This window comes from Rattus norvegicus, chromosome 5, assembly GCF_021556685.1.
Source record: "Rattus norvegicus strain SHRSP/BbbUtx chromosome 5, alternate assembly SHRSP_T2T, whole genome shotgun sequence".
NCBI classification, from domain to species: Eukaryota; Metazoa; Chordata; class Mammalia; order Rodentia; family Muridae; genus Rattus; species Rattus norvegicus.
This window is the reverse complement of record NC_141538.1, coordinates 82,096,739-82,118,357: the sequence shown is the minus strand read 5'-3', so window position 1 is coordinate 82,118,357 and position 21,619 is coordinate 82,096,739. Positions and strand designations below refer to the sequence as shown.

At 45.3% G+C, this 21,619-nt stretch overlaps 1 protein-coding gene across 21 annotated transcripts in view; it reads right to left on the bottom strand.

The window, feature by feature from the left end:
- Zfp618 (zinc finger protein 618) overlaps positions 1 to 20,706 on the bottom strand; it is a 165,917-nt gene extending 145,211 nt beyond the window's left edge. For 12 of the 21 annotated variants that reach the window (XM_087548959.1, XM_087548960.1, XM_087548966.1 and 9 more), the window contains exon 1: positions 20,567 to 20,706. In XM_087548959.1, coding sequence (XP_087405085.1) covers positions 20,567 to 20,599 — 33 coding nt within the window. In that variant the 5' untranslated portion in view covers positions 20,600 to 20,706. 21 annotated transcript variants of the gene reach the window in all.
- Positions 20,707 to 21,619: the final 913 nt, after the last annotated feature.

Here is a 21,619-nt window from a genome sequence, read left to right as displayed (position 1 = left end):
AGTATTCTGTGCCAATTTAAATGAAATCATGGAACAATAAATAATCAGGAAAAACAGAAAACTGAAGGGAAGAAAACAGGAAGGCAGGATTTTAACAGATTAAAGGCAACCACACTAAAGTGTGGCAGACAGGTATGTTCCTTTAAAATAGCCCAACAATAAAATATATAAAGAGCAAAAGGTAAAAAATAAAAGGAAACAAAAATTGGCGATCATTAGCAGACTCTTAAATAATAAATGAAAACACCAGCACTATGATTATGGCCCTGTAGAAAAATCTTAAAAATATAATTAATCGTAAATGATACGGGGTATGGGTGTACAGTAAACAATTAAGCCTACAAATTAGAATTATTTCTTTTGCAGGCAAATGAAACATTTACACAAATCAATACTGATTTAATACAAATCCCAAACTCTCAGTATGTTACAAAAGCAGAAATATTATTGGCAAAACTTTCTCACAATACAATGGAAATATACAAAAACTTATGCAGAACCAACTGTGGTGGAAGCTGAGGCAGGAGAACTAATATGAGTTTGAGGCCAGCCTGAACCCCATACGGAGACCCTATCTCAAAAGAACAAGCAAAACAAAACAAAAATCCTCAGGAAATTTCAATTATACTTTTAAATAATCTTTAAACTAAAGATAGTATCAAAATTAAAATGACCAAAAATACAGGGAAAGATAGTAAAGTTTTAAAATGAGGCTTATAAACGTCACTAAGCATGTGCTAAGAAGAAAAGCATTTTTATTACAAATTAAAAAAATAAATCAGAGGTGACTGGAGAAACAGCTCAGCTCTTCTGCTCTCCCAGAAGTCCTGAGTTCAGTTCCCAGCACCAGACTGGATGGTTCACAACCACCTATAACATCAGTTTCAGGGGAATCGGGCACCCTCTGCTGTCTACTGTGGGCACGGCAGTCATGTGCGCGTACCCGCACACAGTCATACACAGTAAAAAATAATAATAATAATTTTTAAAAAGCAAAGGACTGAGTATTCAAGAATTTTAAATCTAAAATGGGAGAAGGGTGAATGTACTTAGTATGAAAGTATAACAATTTGAGCTAGTTCAAGTAGAATGAATTGACAGATAACTTGAAAATTTTAGGCTGCAAATACAAACATAATAAAACACTCCCAAGATACTGGTCGTTCAAATAATGAGTAAGAGGGAAAGTTTAATGGCTATATAAAAAATTAGGTTAGGAGATAGAAGACCTTTCCAAAAATAACACAACACTCTGCGCTATGCCAATAGAGCTCGACTTTGATGAAATACGTGTGCTCCGAAGAAAATATAGATGAGCAAAACTTTCTTGAAGAACACAGTTCCCCAGAAAAGTTATTGAAGAAAAAAATTACAGTAGATGTCTCCCAAAACTCACTGCGTGCAAGAGAGAGAGAGAGAGAGAGAGAGAGAGACAGAGACAGAGACAGAGACAGAGAGAGACAGAGAGAGTTTTAGGGTTTTTTTTTTTTTTTTGGTTCTTTTTTTCGGAGCTGGGGACCGAACCCAGGGCCTTGTGCTTCCTAGGTAAGCACTCTACCACTGAGCTAAATCCCCAGCCCCGAGTTTTAGTTTTTATATAAGTTATTTTAAACATTCAAAAGACAGACGATTCCTGTGCTGTGTAAATCACCCAGCCGGGCCTACATATAAACACTGGCATACACACTTAAACCAGCACACGACTATTAAAAGAAAAGGACAAAAACAACATACTTAGAATAAAAACCACAGGCCAATCTCGCTAATGAACACAGACACGTAACACCACGAGATAACCCAGGATGGATTAAAAGAATGAACCACTGTGAATAAGATGGGTTCCTTCCAGGATAGTTTAATACTCGAAAACCTATTAATATAATTCATCACATCAGCAGATCAAAGGCAGAAAGAAAAAAAAAACATACGGCCATCTGGGTACATAATGAAAAGGCGTTTGTTAAAAATTCGCCATCCCTTTCCCCCTTATTGCTAAGTAGCTCTATAGTGGGGGAGGGGCAAGTCACACTGTTACAAGGGGAAAATTTCGAATATGGAAAAGTGAGAATCACTCCCATAGCACAGCCCACACCTCCAAACTGATAGAATTCTACAAGCAAAGAGCTCTTGGCAGCTCAGAAGGACACCTACTTAGGGATACCATGTCTCTGAAACCACAATCGAACACTAGAATTTTGCCCACTGAAGTAACAATAAAACAAGGCTGTATTCTTGCTATTACTCTAATTATTCTAAGTGTGGTCGATGGGTCAGATAAAGTGGGGGAGGAGCGGCAAGGCTGAATGGCATTTACACACGTTGGAGCCTATCTAGAATCCACTGAAAGTGAGGAAATAACTCAAGGTGCCCTCTAGCAGAACCAACACAAGACCAACTGTTCCCTGGGTGGAGTGGCTCAGGCCTTAAATCTCACCTACTTAGGGGAAGAAGCTAAGACAGAAGGATGGCCAGTTCAAGAGCTGGTCAGGCTACAAAGTGAGTTCAAAGCCAGCCTAGGAAACTGTGATCCTCCTCCCCCACCATGTGTCCAAATATAGGACTGGAGAGATGGCTCTGCTATGGCTCTATACCCTAGCAGGCAAGAGGAAAAGGAAAAAAAAAAGAAAAACTTCCTATATATTCCAACTTGGTAGATTACATTGTATACAATGAGAAAAATTGTCCCATTACAATTGCAGCAAAAAATACCAAATGTCTGGCTGGAACGCAAGACATTATTAATATCCAAAAATTACATGAAAACCTATAAAACTGATGAGTCTTACACAGTAGTGTGAACAAGGACGAAGAGCCATGCTATTGGCCAAAAACTAGGATATAGTAAGAGTTCCTCTCCATACCTACAGACCTCAAGTTGGTCTATAAATTTAACACAAATACAGTCATGAACACAAAGCCACATCCGATGTCTCTTCCTCCAAGAACTTGTCTTTCCCAGGGTTCCCCTTGCCATGCTACAGCCTCGGCACCCAATCAAGGGCACAGAGCTTCCAACAGCTCAAGACAGGGTATGCCGAGCAGAGTCTGCACTGACTGGAGCTCGGCTCCCCTCACAGGCAGGACATGGTGGGCACAAACACTGGGCAGATGGATGTACAAGAAAGGGCATCAGCATTAGAGATGAAATGCCAGCACAGAAGAGGGAAGGAGACTCATTATGAGTGAATTCTAGTAAACAAGACAGGATTTTAAATATCTTAGTGAAAGCCTAGTGTTTGTATAAACAGCAACGTGAAGACAAACATAAACTAAGCAGGGGTCATTCGGGAAAGGTGGACAATATAGGATTATAGTTGAGCATAAACTGTTTCCTTCACTGAAACCTTCTGTTAGTAACAAAACCAAGACCTTTAAAAAAAAAAAAAACACAGGGTGCCATGCTGACCTGGGACTCACTGTGTTAACTAGGCTACTTCCGGCCCAGCCTCCCAAATGCTAGGATTACAGGTGTGCCTTAGCACCTAGCAAGATACTCTTTTCAAAGACTTTGTTTCTTTCCCAAGCCAACAGAGGTCCCTAAGCATCCTCCAATAACACCTATAAAAGAGACAGGACAGCCGGAAACATCCCACTGACATTCATGCTTGACCTAGTCATCTCTCTTTGGAAATAAAGCAAAAGGAGATGATCTTAGACACCAACTGGTTCTCGATATGGAAGATGTAAACTTATGGAAATGAAAATTGAGGACCAACCTTAACCTCCAACAACACAGCATGGGTGAGATGTGTTACATCAATTCTCTTCTACAAGCATCGCCTAGTCCTGAGAAGTATTAAAAAGACAAGGTAGAGCAAAATTGTAATACACTGTGAGTTGGATAATAAGAAATACGCTTATAAAATACCTAGAAGAAAATGTTTCAAGGTTTCACCTCCGTGAGGAATGTAAGGGAGGGGGTTTGTTTCAGACAAGCTTTTATTTCTTGTTTTCTGATTCTGGTGGACTTGTCGGGTTATGTAAATATTTACCATCTCCTTCACATTATTAGCCATCTTGGCATGCTAAGTAAAAGGTTAAGTACATTCACATTGCTGTGCAGTTAACACAGGAGCTTTCCAAATGGAAACCTCTGTATTCACTAAACAACTTCCCACCTCTTCCTCCAGCTCCCAGCAAGCATTTTCCTTTGCGTTATTGAATCTGACTATGAAATCTCAAATAAGTGGGATCATAGAACATGTGGGCTTTTTCTTTCCTAAGGTTGAATAGTACTCCGCTGTATAGATATACCGTATTTATTTAACTTCTGTATACATTCATCATAGATGGCTGCCCTGTGTGTTATAGGGTGATTCTGTATTTCATTTATATGAGAACTCACCAGCTACATCAACCATCAGGTTTCAGTCTCTCCACATTCTTGCCAACACTTATTCCTGTACTCCCTCCCTCTTCCCCCCATCTCCCTACATCCCCCGACCCCCGCAGCCCATTCTGCACCTGTCCTGTTTCCCTCATTATGGGTTTGAACTGCATTTCCCCAGACTGGCCACACTGAGCACTGTGTCCTCATGTCGCATGTTTGTTGCTAACTAAGTACTGTCTATGGGGACCTCTCTACCTGAATCCTTTAGCTGTTTTTCAATTGAGTTGTTCTGTTGTTGCTGTGTGCGTGTGCGTGCATGTGCGTGCATGCGTGTGTGTTTGTGTGTGCATGTGTGTATGTGCGCGAATGTGTGTGTGTGTTTTGTTATACGATTTCCTCCTTCTTCTCCTTCTCCTTCTCATCCTCCTCCTCCCCTTCCTCCTCCTTTTCACTCTCTGGTGTTTTGAAACAGGCTGGTATGTAGCACAGGCTGGTCCTGAACTCAGTCTGCAGCTGAGAATGACCGTCACCTGGGGATGCTCCTGCCTGTACCTGCAGAGCGCTGGGGTTACAGTGTGTCAGCACACTTGACTACACAGAGTTGCTGCTGTTGTCTCACCTATAGCTTGAATATTAACTCCTTGTTAAATATGCATCTCCTGCCCTCCCATGGCTTGTGGACTTTTTTTTTATCCACTATAAATTCTTAATCCAAAAAAAAAAACAAAAACAAAAAAAACAAAAAACAAAACAAAACAAAAAAAAAAAAAAAACCCTAAGCCTGATATAAGAAAAAGAGAGAGAGAAAGAAAACACAATTTAAGACAGAAAAACATTTTAGTTAACCACCACCAGTACTAGGTGACGAAAGTTGGTTTTTAAAAAAATAGAAACTGGAAAATAAATGACATTAAATCCAAAGAACAGAGATTGTGTGTGTGTGTGTGTGTGTGTGTGTGTGTGTGTGTGTGTGTGTGTGTGTGTTAGGAGTTTGAGGCTGGTTCAAACTGTCTCAGAAAACAAAATCAACAACAAAGGATCCAAAGAGAGGACAGTCAAGAAGACACTTAATGCCAGCCCTGATGACCTGAGCTCCAGCCCCTGGAGCCACACGGGGTGGTGTGGGGTGGGGGCACTGATTTCCACAAGCTGTCCTCTGACAACCACACACAGACCATGGTACACATAGACCTCTCCCACACCTGTGTACACATGGTAAGTAAATAAAGGGTTAAAAAGCAAACAGCTTCCAGGAACCGCCCAGGAGCAGCACCCTGTGGGGGAGGGGCCACCATAAGCTAAGGTCCTTCAAACCCTGAGTAGCTCCTCTACAGCCCAGCAATGAAAGGGCTTTTCAGGGTAGGGACCAGGAGCGTCTCCTACAAAGGAGCAGTGACATGTACAAAGGTCTGTGTCAACGTGTGGATCATAATAAGGAAAAATGAGAGGAGATCAAAATCTAGCAAGACACTGAATTTGGGTATATACATATGGTAGAAACACAGTCCAGTTAAAAAAATGTTTATATTCACAGATGAAAGATATCTTGAGTTTTAAAAGCAAAAAAGCAAGCCAGCTACAGAACAGCATGCAAAATATAATCCCATTTGTGTAAAACTGTAATCATAAATACTTAAATATGTAGAAATGACTTGAATAACGTTCATCAAAATGTGAACAGTGGTTATCTCAGGATTCAGGTGATTTTTTTTAAAAGAATAATCTTCCTACTTTTCAGGACTGCGTGAACATTTTTATAATGAATGTGTTATTTTTATAGTCAGGAAAAAAAAAAACCTATTTTCACTTAGGAAAAACAGGAGTGGGGAAACAACTCTGGCAAGACATTTCACATTTGGAGACCAAACTGGAGCCGTCTCCTCTGTGGAGGGAGCCAGAGAAGGTGTGGTCAAGAAACCCCAGTTTCGAGTCTGACCCTGATGCAAGTCAGTTTGAGCTCAGGCAGGTCAATTAGCCACTTCCTTGGTTAGTTCATCTGCGTGAAAACAGAAATGGCTTTTCTCTGTCACAGAATTACTTTGAGAATAAAGAGAGTAATACTGGGGAAGTTCTCAATTAATCCTGGTCCCTTCTCCCTTTGAATTCTTTGTTGAATGCTTCTGTAGTTGCCCCTGGCTCATATTAGGCATTCAATATGAATTGAACAGGATGGATGGATGGATGGATGGATGGATGGATGGATGGATGGATGGATGGATGGATGTATAAACAGACAGTGAGGCAGGAGGACAGATTTCTAAAGGATTGAAGGATGGAATGCAATAGATGGTTGGTTCAGGAAATGGACTGGGACAGACATTGATTGGTGGGTAACTGGACAGCAGCCTGCATTTTCCTACGGCCACATCAACTTATCTCCTATGCTCCTTCTGTAACCACAGAGACACATCCATCCAACTCAGTGTCATGTTGGGGGTCCTCCTGAGGCCGGTACTGTTGACAAGGGCACACCTCTGAACCACCATAGTCATAGAGTGTCACAGTGAAGTGAGATCCAGGCCTGTGGAGTCATAAAGGATGCTATGACACCCACCTGCTTATACCACGCGCACACAACACACACACACACACACACATACACACACGTGCACACATACGCACGCACTCGCACACGCACATACGCACATACGCGCATGCGCGCGCACACACACACACACATGCACGCACACGCACCATGTGACTGAGACGACAGAGACACCCTGAGCCAGAACCCACATGGGCCACACTGAAATTCCCAGGCCACAGAGACCAAAAGGGGCTGATGCTGTTTCAAGCTTCTGAGTTTTTGTTTTAAGCCCCTGAGTTCTGAGGTACTTTCTTGCAGAGCAACAAATACCCAATACAAATGAGGAGGTGAGTGTGTGGGGGTGGGAGGTAGGACAGATGTGGCTGCTGGGCTCTGGGCCCCTACCCTCTCTCAGATCCGTTTGTTCTATGGCCCCCCGCTTCCCGCACTGTTCTACTCTCTCTCCCCTCGATAGTTTGTATTTCTACACTTTGCCCCACTTCTCTAATTGCCTTCTTTCCCCTGAACAAGTGGACAGTGTATAGCTTCCAAGAACACCCAGAGAAAGCTCTGGTTGTACAGCCTGAGAAACTGAGGCTCAAAGAAGGGAAAAGGATTACCCAGACTGGAGACCTAAAGCCCATGGCTATCTCTCTTCCAACTGCCTCTGGGCTCCCTGGTATCCCCAGGGTTTAGTCTTGACTCCACTTCTCACTGTCAGTCACTGTCCCCGGAGGGGTGTGAGCAACACTGGCAGGCCTGGCTGGGACACACCAGAGCTCTTGGCTGCAAGCACACCTTACATCTGTCTGGGTAGAAATTTGCATTCTGCAACCTGCAACCGGGAGGCCCTGGTTCCAAGTATGTCAAATGTAATTAATTAGAGCAAACCTGCAACTGTTTTCAAACGCCGTATTAAAGACTCTATGCACACAGAACACACCCCGCTGGCCTGCTGAGGCTTGTTAAAGACGTGGGGAATAAAAGCCAGGGGGTCCTGAGCCTGTGCTGAACAGAATGGAGAGCAGTTCCCCCACTCCACAGCAGAACAGCAGTGTCCACAGGACTTAGGCTTAAGTCCAGCCCAGCCAACAACTCTACCCACTGCGTGTGTTATCACTGCACCCTTCCAGGCTATGGAATAGAGCATGCGGCACAGACAGGGCCTGGAATTCAGTGAGCACCAGGACCTGAATCGCTGCCACTTACGCTACCCGTGCCTCAGTGGGTACCTTACTTTATCTCCAACCTCAACTTGCTCACTTTAAAAATGTAAGAAGTCAGGGCTAGGGCCAGGGATGGCTGAATGCAAAAGTCCTGCTGCCCAAGTTCAGATCCAACATCCAGGTAAAGGGCCAGCACAGGGGCATGACTGAAACCCCCATACTGGACGACGTGACAGTCAGATCCCAGGGGCTCCATACATACACCCACATAGACACCCACACACACACCTATATAACTATGTGTGTGGCCCTGGAAAGCCACATGAGTGACTGTACTGAAAGGGATGCCAGATGTTAACTGCTTAGCCCAGTGCCTGGCATATAATACACGCTCAGCTAATATGCAGTGGCAGAAATACTTTAATGCCGAAAGAAATCCATTTGGCGAAACTAAAGTAGGATAAATACGAATGCTGCCCTGTGACCTTTGACAGAGATCGCGATTAAAAACAAAGCCACCGATGAATTTCCAACACGCGGCTCAAACCTTCGCAGCACTCAGGGTAAGAGTCTGGGCCAGAAAGTTAAACAGGTGCTGCTGGCTTTGTCCCCCTCCGAGACTGGGGACAGGTGGAAGGCTGGGAGCTAGAGGGCCTCCCGCCTGCCTGATGTGCCCATTGAGACAGCATGTTCTCTGATCCTTCTAGAAGCCCTGCTTGCTCAGCCATGATGGAACAAACCAGACTCAACAAAAGAATGGATTCAGTCCCAACTCTTAGGACTCAAAGCCCTCCGATGAGAGCCAGGTCTCCTGTCCACCTGACCCTGGGGCACATCCACACAAAGATCTCAGTTCCAGCTCAAAGACTGACTAGGCTTTGGGACCTCTGGCTGGCAGAGAAACTATCAGGAGTTGGGGGTGAGGGGACAGGGGCCTTCTAGACCAGTTTCTGCCTGCCCTGTTGGTTTCACTTTCTTCCAAACTTCCTGGCTAATGTTTAGGGGTCTCGGTAAGCGGAATGGGATGCTCTCTAACTCTCCCCTCTACATGACTAACCTTTCTCCCGTCCTCTGTGTGCACAGCACTCTGCTAAGTTCCCACGCCCTGTTTCCCCAGCTCAGGCATACCCTACCACCCCACCCAGCATCTTCAGTCTCCCGCCAAGACTGGAGTCCTGTACTCTGTCCAGTTCCTGCCGGAGGCTGCTGTGTGACAACTCTGGATAAGCCTCACACTCGCTCTCTGGGGATTTACTTCCTCAACCACACAGGACTGGTGGCTTCGATCAGCACTACCCGGTAGACACAGACTATCAGCTCAGCTGGCGATTGCAGAGACCCTAACGGCCGGCCGCATTTGCATTGCCTTTTCCTTGCAGTGGTTGTCATTGCTGTTTAAAGAAAATGAAGGCTGGGGTTGGGGATTTAGCTCAGTGGTAGAGCGCTTGACTAGCAAGCGCAAGGCCCTGGGTTCGGGTCCCAGCTCCGAAAAAAAGAAAATTAAAAAAAAAAAAAAAGAAAGAAAGAAAATGAAGGCTAAGGGAGATGGTGGGGCCAGTAAAGTGCTTCCTGTACAAGGACCTGAGTTCAGCTCCCAGCACCCGCAGGAAAAGATGGGCGTGGATGTGCGCCTATACTCACAGCACTAGGAAGACAGAGCCAGAAGGATCCTAGAGCCAGCCAACCTAGGCTAACTGTTGAGCTGTAGGTCCCAACAGGAGAGAGACCTTGTCTCCAAAGACCAGGAGGACAGTGCTTGCGGATGACGCCTGAGGTTGATCTCTGGCTTCTACACGTGCACACACGCATGCGCACACACACTTGCACGGACACATAAAATATGCACACAAACATACACATCTGAACAAGTGGATGGACAGATGGGTGGAAAGAAAAGGAAACCGGAGAATGAACTTGAAGAGTATATCTATCTTATTTACGCCATTGTGGAAGAGCATCTCCATCTGTCACCGATATTACAAATTGTAATTGGCATCAGTCGGACTTTTTCCTCACTTAAGTCTTTAAAATCTGATGTGAATCTACTGGCCACACCTCAACTAGTGGTTTCTAGAATATACTAGAGGGCAGGGGCTCAGACCATCTTCCTGGTCCTGGTATAGACTCAGGCAGAAAGGAGGTCAGATAGGCAGGCAGATCCACCTTAACGCCAGTGGTACACAGAGGAAGGTCCCCGGAGCCTCATTCCAAGCCGGTCTCAGTTTTATTTCTGATCGGTTTTGTGCTCTGCTTTTCCAGCATCCACTGGAAGAAACACCCACACAAATACACTTAACTTTTGATAGTTATTTTTTGCCAGATGACGAAATTAAAAGAAAAAAAAAAACCAACATTCAACTATGTCTTCATTTCTTCTCTCTGGCCATTCATTCTAAGCAACCTGCTTACATCAAGTTGGCTCACAAAAAAACTCTGAGCACCAAATAAAGCCAGGCACAAATTCATCACAAAATAATCCAATGAAAAATTCCTACCATCCCTCCTCCAGTTTTCTAGAAATCTACTGGGAAGATGGGGATTTGGACACTAGGGCTCAGAGAGAAAGATGAGTGGCCAGCTCCTCGGGTGAGCTGTCCTGGACATTAACATCCAGAGTGTGAGGCCCGAACAGTTCCTGACCGTGCATACGATGTGCACACTGTACACCCGGGACTGGGGTACTGCCAGCATTCCCTCTTGGCTCTGTCCAGGCCCAGAGCTGATACCCAAGGATGCCAGCCTAGCCTGCATCCCTGCCTGGGTTCAAAATGCTACCCAGAGATGTTCCTGTGTGGTCCACAGCCCAGTGGGAGCCTGGCATCACCTGACCCCACCTATTCTCTCTAGCTCATATGAGGTCCCATTCTGCTTGTTCAGCCAAAATATTTATATCATTTTTCTGTTGACTCAATACTATTCTCCCCTCATTCTCCCTCCTTCCCTGTGTAAGAAAAGACCAGAGTCATTGCCAGTGTGCTCCTCGGGGTCTCTTTGGTCCCTGAAGCTCTTCGGAGTCTGTCACATACTAAGAAGCACACTGAAGTTTTGTGGTTTAAAAGCATCAATGTGTCATCCCTGTTCCCTCCTGTGAAGGGATCTCACCAGCCCATTTCCCAGATGTGGAAATTAAGACAAAAGAGGGCTAAGGCATCCCCTCTGTGGTATGAGTATACAAACAACAAACATGTCACAAGCCCACACCACTTCCAGAGATGCCAGGGCCTGCCATGCCCCTTTGCTGTCATCTACACTGTGCCACTGATGGAGAGACACCCTCTCTATGCCTCCACCAGCACCCTCCCTTTGAAACTTGATCAGTCTGCTTGGTTCAGGCTGAGAAGCAGGCCATCCAGCCCAGCTTTGATGGCAGCCCCAAGGGTGTCTAATTATAACAAGGAAGGGAGGAGCCAGGATTCTCTGGCTATTTCTCAAGACCAAATTAGGTTTAATTCCTTTTAACACAGGGTATGTGCAGATTTCAGGGGAAGGACTCGTTGTAGAATCAAGAAATCTGTGTTTTTTAATCCCACCTCTGCCTAATTGCTAAGTTTGGGAACAAGTCACTCCACCTTCCTTCCCCAGTCTGCATTCCTCTGTTTGTGTGTTTGGGGGTAGGGGTGAGACATGACTTAGTTCCAGAATGACAAACTGGTTCATGTCTCATGCTAAACTCAAGTGATGGAGAGCCTTGTACTAAGATGCACACTGAGGCTACTGGTCAAGTCAATGAAAAGGAAGGTCACGATTGATTAGTGATGTCTGCCACAGGCTTGAAAATGGGAAGTGATGGAATGTATGCTACCCATTTACCATTCCTGCATCAGGAAGCAGGAAAGCAGCACAAGGATGATGGAAAGCCCCTTGTCTGATATAAAGGTATCATTCACATCCCCCAACCATAAACATCACCATCATCAATGGGATTGTTGTCCCCACACTATAAGTAAGGAATTAAATAACCAGCAAAGAAAAAAGCACTCTGGCCAAGATTCCCAAACGATCAAGTGACACGGAGAATGAGGACTAAGCCTTGTCCCTCCTACTCTGACCTGTTCAATCAGCCCTTGGAGATGTCACACTGGTGTTCTGCAGTGGGGAGGACAGCGCATCTGTGTAGCTCCAGAGAAGAAGCCACTCACTCTCAAGGCTTTACCTCTTCCCCACGGGGATATCTGCCCCTTAGAAATGGTCATAGCAAAATGATGGCCACACACCCAAAGACACAGCAGGAAAGGGGATGTGAAGTCAGAGTTCCAGACACTTCTCTAGGTGAAGGACTATCCTCTCCACTCTGTTGCCAAGGCCAGCCAAGGCGAAGAAGAGTTTGGAACTCTCTAGGTCACAGCATAGGCCACAGAAGCTGGGCAAGTCATCTGTGGAAAAAGCATTAGCACATGGATGCAGCACCTCACCTCAGAACCGGAAGAGGCGTGGGCAGAAGAGATGGCTCAGGAGACAACGTGCTTGGTGCACACAAATGAAGGCCTGAGTTCAGATCCCCGGGGCCCACGTAAAGTCCACACATAAGAGCACATGCCTGTAACTCCAACACTGTCTCAAGAAACAGGCTGGAAAAGCAACTAAGGAAGACACCTGATGTCAGACCTCTGGCCTCCACACATGGGCCTCCACACATGAGCCTTCACACACACACACACACACACACACACACACACACACAGGTACACACACACACACACAATATGAAAATAGGAGTGAAGGTTAAAGATATACAGGCCTTAAAATGAGGGTCCTGCTCCCTTGGTGAACTAGGGCACAAATTGTCAAAATGATAACGTTTCACATGAAACAGAAAGAAATTAAGCAAACAAACGATATTCTCAGTTTTCCATCATTAATTTTAGCCAGAGTTTGGCATCTGCAACACAGAATTGAACCAGAAATGCATCTGGCTGAGCATCAAATCACACAGCCAACTAAGTCTGAGGGCCCTTGTGTCCAACGTTCGGCAAACAGCCCCCTGGCAAGCAGCTAAGACTCTCCTCAAGCAAACACAGGCACAGCTGGCATGTTACCTCCACGAGGTGCTGGCTGTGTCCCACTCACTCTCTGCACCTCCGCCAAGTGGAGGGTGACTCCTGCTGGCTTCCAAGTCAGTCTAAAGAAATACTAACTCCTGAGACTGCTCAGGGAGATGGCTCGGTTAGGAAAGCACTTGCTAAGTAGACATCAAAGACCAGGGTTCAACCCCCAGAATCTGCATTTTTAAAAAAGCCAAGTGTAATAGCCTATAACCCCAAAAGAGGACCCTCAGAGATTTTAGGCCAGCCAAGTTAGCTGAGTGGGAAAGCTCTTATGGCCAAAACAGTAAATAAACACGGTAGAGAGCAACTGAGACTACTGGATGTCAATCTGGATGCAAGCACACATGCACACAGAGCAATACTGTAGGACCGGAGAGCTGTCCTAGCAGGTAAAACGCTGTGCAAGTATGAAGGAAGTCCTGAGTTCAGCTCCCAACACTCACATAAGTGCCAGGGACGGTAGCTTGTACTTGTAACCCTGGGGGATGCGGTAGAGACAGAAGGGTCCTGGTGGCTTGCTGGCCAGCCAGTTTGGTTGAACTGTGAACTCCATGTTCAGGGAGATACCCCACCCCAAGAAAAGGTGGAAAGTGCTGGAAGACACCTAAAGGGGACCTCAGGCCTCCACATACACACTTACAGGCCAGCACATCTGCACGCACACGCACACACACACACACACACACACACGGATGCAGTGGGGACAGAAGACTGGTAATATCATCAAAGGAACTTTAAAAATCTCCAAGACATGTAAAGTCAAGAGAAGCCTACTCCCTACCCTATTGAGGCTTCCATTTAACCTTTTTTTCCAAGAGAGCCTGGAGCTTCAAAGCCAACTGTTAAAAAAAAAACACAAACAAAAACAAAAACACAAACAAGAGAGAAAATAAATAAAGCCACTGCTTATGACTCCCTAAGAAGACCCTGGTTTGAACCCAGATTGGCCATCCACTCTTCACTGGACTCAATTCCAGCTGAGCTATTTCCAAAAGTCAAATTAAGTCATCAAATATTAACTGAGCCTCTGCTCTGTGCCAGACCCCGAGATGAATAAGCCATGATCTCCAGCCCTAAGGAAGTCACCAGCTGGCTAGAGAGACAGATGTGTGAATGACCACCTCAGTCCTGAATGCACAGGGTTTGAGGAGCTGAACTCCAGCTGCTAAAGAGGAATCTTCTTAAGGCTCTTAGCTGCTCTGGGACAGAAGTAAAGGAGAGAGCTCCGGGCAGGGGGCCTTAGTATGATTACACCTCTTGAAAGCCTAGGCCACTTTGAAACGGATCGGGAAAGTCTCAGCATCACTGAACAAGGATGCTGAGGCCACTGATAAAAGCCTCACCTCCAACAGTTGTAAAGCAAAACAAACAAACAAACAAAAAAAGGTGCACAGCGCGTGTGAATGTATGTATGTGCGTGTATCCTGGCATTCCCTAGAGAAAAGCATACCACCCCACCTTTTCAAGCCTCCAGGTTTCCAGAACTAGTCTAAATAGTATCAGCGAAACTTAGTCTCTCCAGATGGTGACCCGCCAGCCCCTTGACCAAGTGTCAACTCATATACATTGCCCCCCCCCAGGGAGCTCACTGGGCCTCTGTTTCTGTTCAAGCTGCTTTACTCCATCGCTAAGTCCCCTTCGAGGTCAGGGTAACTCTCCACCTCCTTTTCCACATGCAGAAGGCGTAGCCCCAAAACCAGAAGTAACTTTCCCACAGTGACACACACAGCTCACCATGAGGTGGATTTCAGAGTCTGATCCTAGATTTCCATGTTGCCAAAGGTGTAACCATCAGAATCTTTCTGAGCATCTATCTGAGTCCAGGGCTGACTTGAGATAACTTCCTGATGGCTTCGCATTTCACTTAAGAAACAGATCTCTCTGACACCTTTCCCGGCTGTCCTTCTCCTCGCCCCACCCTCTTCTTACCTCTTTCAGACAACACTTTACCTGGACCCCACCTCCAGGGACTGCCCTCCTGCAATGCCCAGCTTCACCCCCACAAGCATGCACACACAAACACACACACTCACAGGTACGAGTGTGCATTCACGCCTGCACACACGCCCGCCACACCCTACTGCCGCTGTCCAGCCGCTGTCATTTTCATCTAAGAGAACAGAGGCATGGCGCAGACTGAGCAGAACTGGTTACATGGATTGACCTCCAGAGATTGAAATACTCAAATGGGGACTCAGGGATGAAGTCCCAGCAATGATGCCACCGGGACTGAAGAGCATCGCTGACCTTCCGAGACTAACTTGAACAACTACCAGACAGAATGTGGGTTTGGCCCTGAACTGTCCACTATGGTCAGTAGCCACATGTCAATACTTAACCCCCCAAAAAACATGGCTGCCAGTCAGAACTGAGAGTCGCTACTGGAGGCAGATACTCCCAGATTTTCAATACTCCATATCCTCCCTCCAAAAGAGTGCCACATTAATTACTTTTTATATTGATAGCAGGTCAAAATAGTAGCGCCATTCAAATACAGGGTTAAGAACACATTTTACTAAAAATCAATGTCACCTGTTTCTCTTTATTCTCTTTAATAGATTACTAGAGAATGCTAAGTTACATGTGTGGGGGCAACTTGTGGTTTGAATTCTATTTCTGTTAGACCACATTGCTCTGACATGTCTAAACGATGAGACAATTGAGGGGCTAGAGAGGAAATACATTCACACAGAAAACATAAACTTCCAGAGTGATTAGAACGTACATACATAGGCTAACCCCAGACAGATTTCTCTGGCAAACTTACAAGAAAGTAGAAAATCAAAGTAACCATACAGAGAACCACACTACCTTCCATCACTTCTCCAGCACTGGGGACCCACCTCCCACCCGCCATGCACCCCATCGAGGCCAGCAAGCAGGGATCATGCCTCCCGATGTACACACCCAAGAATTCCCAGGTGTTTGAAAAGCGGTTCAAACTGGGAACAAAGCGCGGGTGGCCCAGGGCACCTACCCTACATAGTTCCCCTACAGTCAACCAAGCAATAAAGGAGAAAACAATATAAACAAGGAAGTTCAAAACACCCCCAGCACATCATGGAAGTTCATCCTAGTACCTTCGGTTTCGGAATCTTCTGACCATGAGCACCTGTAGGAAATGAATTTCCTATCACAGCCCAGCATCCTCAAGTGTAAGTTTCATGGGACGATACCTGCACACTGACAAAATATCTGTCCCTCTGTATCTGCTTCTATCCTCTCTTCTCTAAGGCTGACTGATGTACCAAGTGACTCTATGGCACACCAACAGAGAGTGACTCTGGATCTGAGATAATCAGAGGTACGCATGCCACTGGACCACAGAACCTCTGTCTCCAGAACAGGGAATCCGGAGGTGGTGTCAGCAGCTTCCTCTACACTGTGCTGAAGCAGCTACAACCAACTCCTTAAGAGTCCGAATCAGCCACGAACCAATGCATTCCTATCCTCTCGCTGGTCCGAGTGCTCATTTCACAAGCACAGCTCTACAGGAAATGGTGATTTGCCCAAGGTCACTTTGCAAGACCTTGAGAGAGGTAGCCCTGAGTACCCCACAAAGCCACTTCTCCTCACCACCGAGGAGACACACACCGGCATGAAATGCTACACCATGCAAGCACTGAGAATTCCCTGTGTGGACGAAGAGTCAGCTTATCTACACCAAGTCAAATAGGACGAGAAAGTTCTCCCTCTGAAGTCAGTGGGGGCAGCATACGGAGGGCTGAGGCAAAACTAGAGAGGAAGCCATATCAAACCCTGGAACAGTTCGCAGCGTTTCCCAAGTGGTATGAGCCATGGGCCATGTATCTTCTAGAGCCAGAAGACCAGCCATCTTTGCTGTTCTTCAAAAGCAAACCTTGTTCAACTCTACCACTGTGTAAGGGCTCAAAGTACAAACAAGCTGTTCTTCCTGGCTTGGTTCAAGTCAAACTATAAAGCGAGTCCTTGAAATTTCAAACCTTATTAGAAAAAAATCTCCTTAGGCAGAAATCAAAACATTAAGTAATAAGAGTCTCCACTGTGAGAGGGAATAAAAATGACCTTTCACCAAAATAACCCAGGCCATCATCAAATTACCACCCCGAAAGTCCAATTTGCCAAAAATTTTGGCCAATACTATATGAGAACAATAAACAGACGTGACCTAATAAAAATAGCTCCTATATCCATTTCTAGCTTCCCACACTTCATCTGAAGGAATAGATGCAGAGAGGGAGAGACCAGGCCCAGGTCAGGCCTCACCTCAGTGATACCAAGAGAAACAAAAGGGAACTGGCCCCGCCCCCAACAGGACCAGCATGCACTTCTATTTTTGCTATTTCCCTCAGAACAAACATGATGAGAATAACCAATTCTGTAAAAAGAAAAACAGAAAAAAGAAAAAAAGTCTACAAAACAAATGACTTGCAGTTTCCAGCCATAAACCATAACTACAGACAACAATACAAAATTCTCAGCAGAATAAATTGTAGAACTCTGAGTGGCAGGGCAGATTGCAGACCTACACAAAGGGATGAGCTCCAACATTCTCATTCCTTTGCACTGGAGATAACATCTTATCTCCATCCCAAACTTGTGCTGAGATACCCTTACACCATCCATCCATCCGTCTGTCCCTATGTCAGTCCTCCTCCAGCCCTGCTCTGCATGAGCCCACTATCTCATGAGGCCTCTAGAACTCCAAAAATTGACTGTCAAGACATTCCCTAAATAATTCAAGAGAAGAAATTTTAATTATGCACTTAAAGAAAAACAATGAAACAACAACAAAGGCTCATGCCAAATATGTCAGAATGTGGCCCGTCAGTCCTGAAGGATTTTGTTACAAAAAAACAAACAAACAAAAAAACAATCAAACAAGCAAACAAACAAAAAAAAAACCAACCAACAACAACAAAAAAAATAAAAAAAATGTAAAATTTCTCAAATGCAATTTTGATGCTGGGAACTAGCAAACCTATGCCAATGTTAAATTCATTCTACAGAATTAGCAGCCCTTCCAAAACCGAGTTTCCATAAAACAAATTGGTAAGGCATGGAGCAGGACCACCAAACCTCCAAGACCCACTAGCTGTTGATCACCGGTTGAGGGTGGTCCATCTCCACCCCAGGTAACCCATCATAGCTCCAACTGCAAGTCCTACAAGGTCCTCCCAAGTGCTATTAGCACACTCCATTTGGACTGAAAATTTTGAACTTTTTTCTATTCAAAAAAAAAAAAAAAAAACTCAGCACATCCAATCAGACTAAATTATCACAAATTTCCCTTTACTCAGAGCAGATCTTATTCTCTTGTGTCAAATTTCAATCCAGTCAATATTTGTCCCTTGAAATTTTTTTCTCTTTTTTGTTTCACCTCCATTTGATTCATCTTAAGGCCAAAACCTCCACATAAAATATTGTGTGTAAAAATGCTTTCAAATTCCCAAGGCAAGCATCTCTGGGTTTGGCTTTTGTGTGTATTCTGATTAGTTTTTCTTTCAAAGAAAATAATAAATTTTGCTGCTAGAAACAGCTGAGTTGGTGTTTCAGTTCATTTCTTCAGCAAAGTGTTCTTACCAGGGAAGATGGATTCAAATCAGAATTTTCATCTCTGCCATTCTTTCTCCCACCTTTTTTTCTTACTGGGTCAGTAAAATTTGTGGAATTTTCTGTTGTTGTTACAAACCCCCTCCCTTCAATAGACACATACACACAAACACAATCTCCAGATGATCAAAGCTAATGGATTTCCTCTTTCTTGACAGTAATACAAAATTTCAAAAATAAAAAATATTAATGAATTATCCAACCCCACATCACAAAGAAACCTGAAGCCAATCTGAATTTTTTTTAAAAAAGGAACTGATAATAATATTTTAATTGGACGAGAAAACAAAATCGAGAAGGAGAAATTCTCCTCTTTAACAAGGATTTTTTAAAAATCCTTATCTCCATCAATTGATTCACTTGTGTGTCGTACAAAAAAAAATGGGCTTCTGTGAATCCACTGTTAGTTTTTCATAATAATGTTAATTATGCATATCTTATTTTAATGGCGGCCTCTCCTACAAATCTGTGAGCTACTCAGTTTGTACAATATATGAATTGACATTTTTCTCCACTGAATATTGCTCAAGAAAAGGTCCCTGACATTTTCTAGATAAAACAACAACAAAACAAGAGATGCCTGGATCTTGCAGCAAACAAAATCAGGAAACAGTCATAATTATTCCATCAAAGCAAAACACACACACACACACACACACACACACACACACACACACACACTCACAAAACCTAACAAAAAACAGAAAAAGACCAGCAGGATTTCACTCTAACTTTTCCAATTTCTGTTTTTCTTTAAAATCTCAGGAGTTAAATGCAGTAAAATGTAAATGAAAAAATTTAAACCTACAATTTTTGGGTGTGTCCATTTTAGGATCTATTTTCTCTTATAAATCCTTTTTTCTTGGAAATGGAAAAACTTTGAACGCTGCCAAATGGCAAAATTAGTCATTTTTGCCCACGGAGCAAAACAAGTCGCAAATTATAATGAAACACAATTTCTAATTGCTTCATAAAGCCAATTCTCCCAGCTTTCCCTAAACTGAACTATTTCCCTCTTTCCTCATCCCAATTATTAATTTCTTTTTACCTAAATTAAAATGACTTGGGTACCTAAACTGTCTTTGCTTTTAGGAGGTATTTTTGCTTTCTCCCCTTCAAGAATTGAATTCATTCAAATTCCAGCTTAATTTTCATTTACATATTATCTGGATTTAGCTGCAGAAATAAAAATTGTCTCCATGTTCCTTCAAAGATCAAAGTGAAAATTTTCACTCCAAAAAAGATAGAAAAAAAAAGAATCTTTTCCACCATCCACCAGCTTGTTGATGAAACTTTGGAAAAAATAAGAAATAAAAAATATTTCTTTTCAATTTTAATTTCTTTTTTTTAATTTACAAAATAGTATCCTCTAGGTGGCGTCGTTTTAATGGGAAAAAACTACCGTTTGAAGAAAAATTAGAAAAAAAAATTGAGAGAAGGAAATATGGCCTTAAAAAAAAAAAAAAAAGATTGTTGCAAAGATGGGGGGCCTGGAAGGAAAGCTCTCCAGGGGGAGTCACCAGGACCCTGAGCGCAGAGAGGGTCAAGGGGAAATTGCAAATTTCGGGGAAGAGGGAGATCTGGAAGAAGGTTGCATTTTCGCAAAATCTGAATTGTCCAAACTGCAATGGCTGCTCCGTGCTCTCGCCGCTTTGTTTCTGGGCTCCGGTCCGAGCTGAGGGCGGCGGGGGCGCCGGGTGCGGTGTCCCCGTCAGCCTCGGCCGCCGCCCCCGCGTCGCCCGCGCCCCGCAGCGTCCCGGGGGGCCGCTCCCGCACCTCGGCCGCCCGACCCCGCTCCGGAGACCCCCGCGGGCGCCCGCACTCGCCATCCCGCGGGGCTGCCGCGGCCCCCGCCCCGGCCCCGGCTCCAGTCCCGGCCCCGGCCGGGGCCCCGGCCCCACGTTACCTGCGGAGCCGCCGCGCTGTCCGGCTGGCTCATCGGTCTGTTCCGGAGGAGGCGGCCCCGGCGCGTCCTGCTCCTCCCGGGCCGGGCTGCGCCGCGCGCACAATGCCGCTGCCAACGCCGCCGCTGCCGCCGCCGCTACCGCTCCCTCCTCCGCCCGCCCCGCGCGGGCCGGGGGGCGGGGGCCGGGGGCGCCGGGGAGGACCGCCTCGGGGACCGCAGATCGCCCCGCCGGCCCGTGCCCGCCGCGCCGCGCCGCGCCCCGCACCACCCCCGCCGGCCTCCGAGCCGCTGCCGGCCCCCGGCCTCTCCTCGGCCTCCGCCGCCGGCCTCCGCGCCGCCCCACACCGCACACAAAGCCGCCGGTTCCCCGCGCCGCCGGCGGCCCCCCAAACTTTCCCGCGCCAGCCCCGCGCGCGGGGCATTTGCTCACGTGGGGCGGGTGTGGGGGCACAGAAAAGTTTTGGGGAGCGGCCTCTGGTGGGAAAGAAGGGGTTAATGGGAACGCCTCTCCCCACAAGCACCCCCACCCCCCAAATCAGATTGATATTTTTTTAAATAAAAGTTTTGAGGAGCGCAATTGGAAAACTTCCTGGGAATATTCGGATAGCCTTGGCTGCCCCTAAGCCCCCCATCCCCACGGTGCGCAGATAAATTTGAGAACTGAGGGCCAAGGGGACCTTTTCTAACCCCCAGAAAGTCTGGTTTTAAATTTACTATTTTAGGAACCTCTCTTCTGTGTGATGTCAGTAAAGCGACGTTTTTTTAACCCTCCCCTGCCAAAAAATTTAGTTATTTAAAAGAAAGAAAAAAAAAAAAAAACCTGGCCCTATGGAAGGAGAGGTTGAAGGTTGAACAAGGGTCAACCCCTCCCCCTAGTCAGTTAGAAAAAGAAAATTTTGACTAATCCCTCTTACTTGTACTGAAAGTTGAAAGAGGCCGGTTCTTTCAAAAGTCCTGAAAATTAAAAATACAAAATATTTCTTACTTGAGGAGCTTCCTCTCTATGACTTAGGAAGACTTAAGAGAGTAAGCAGGGTTTGTTTTTGTCCTCCC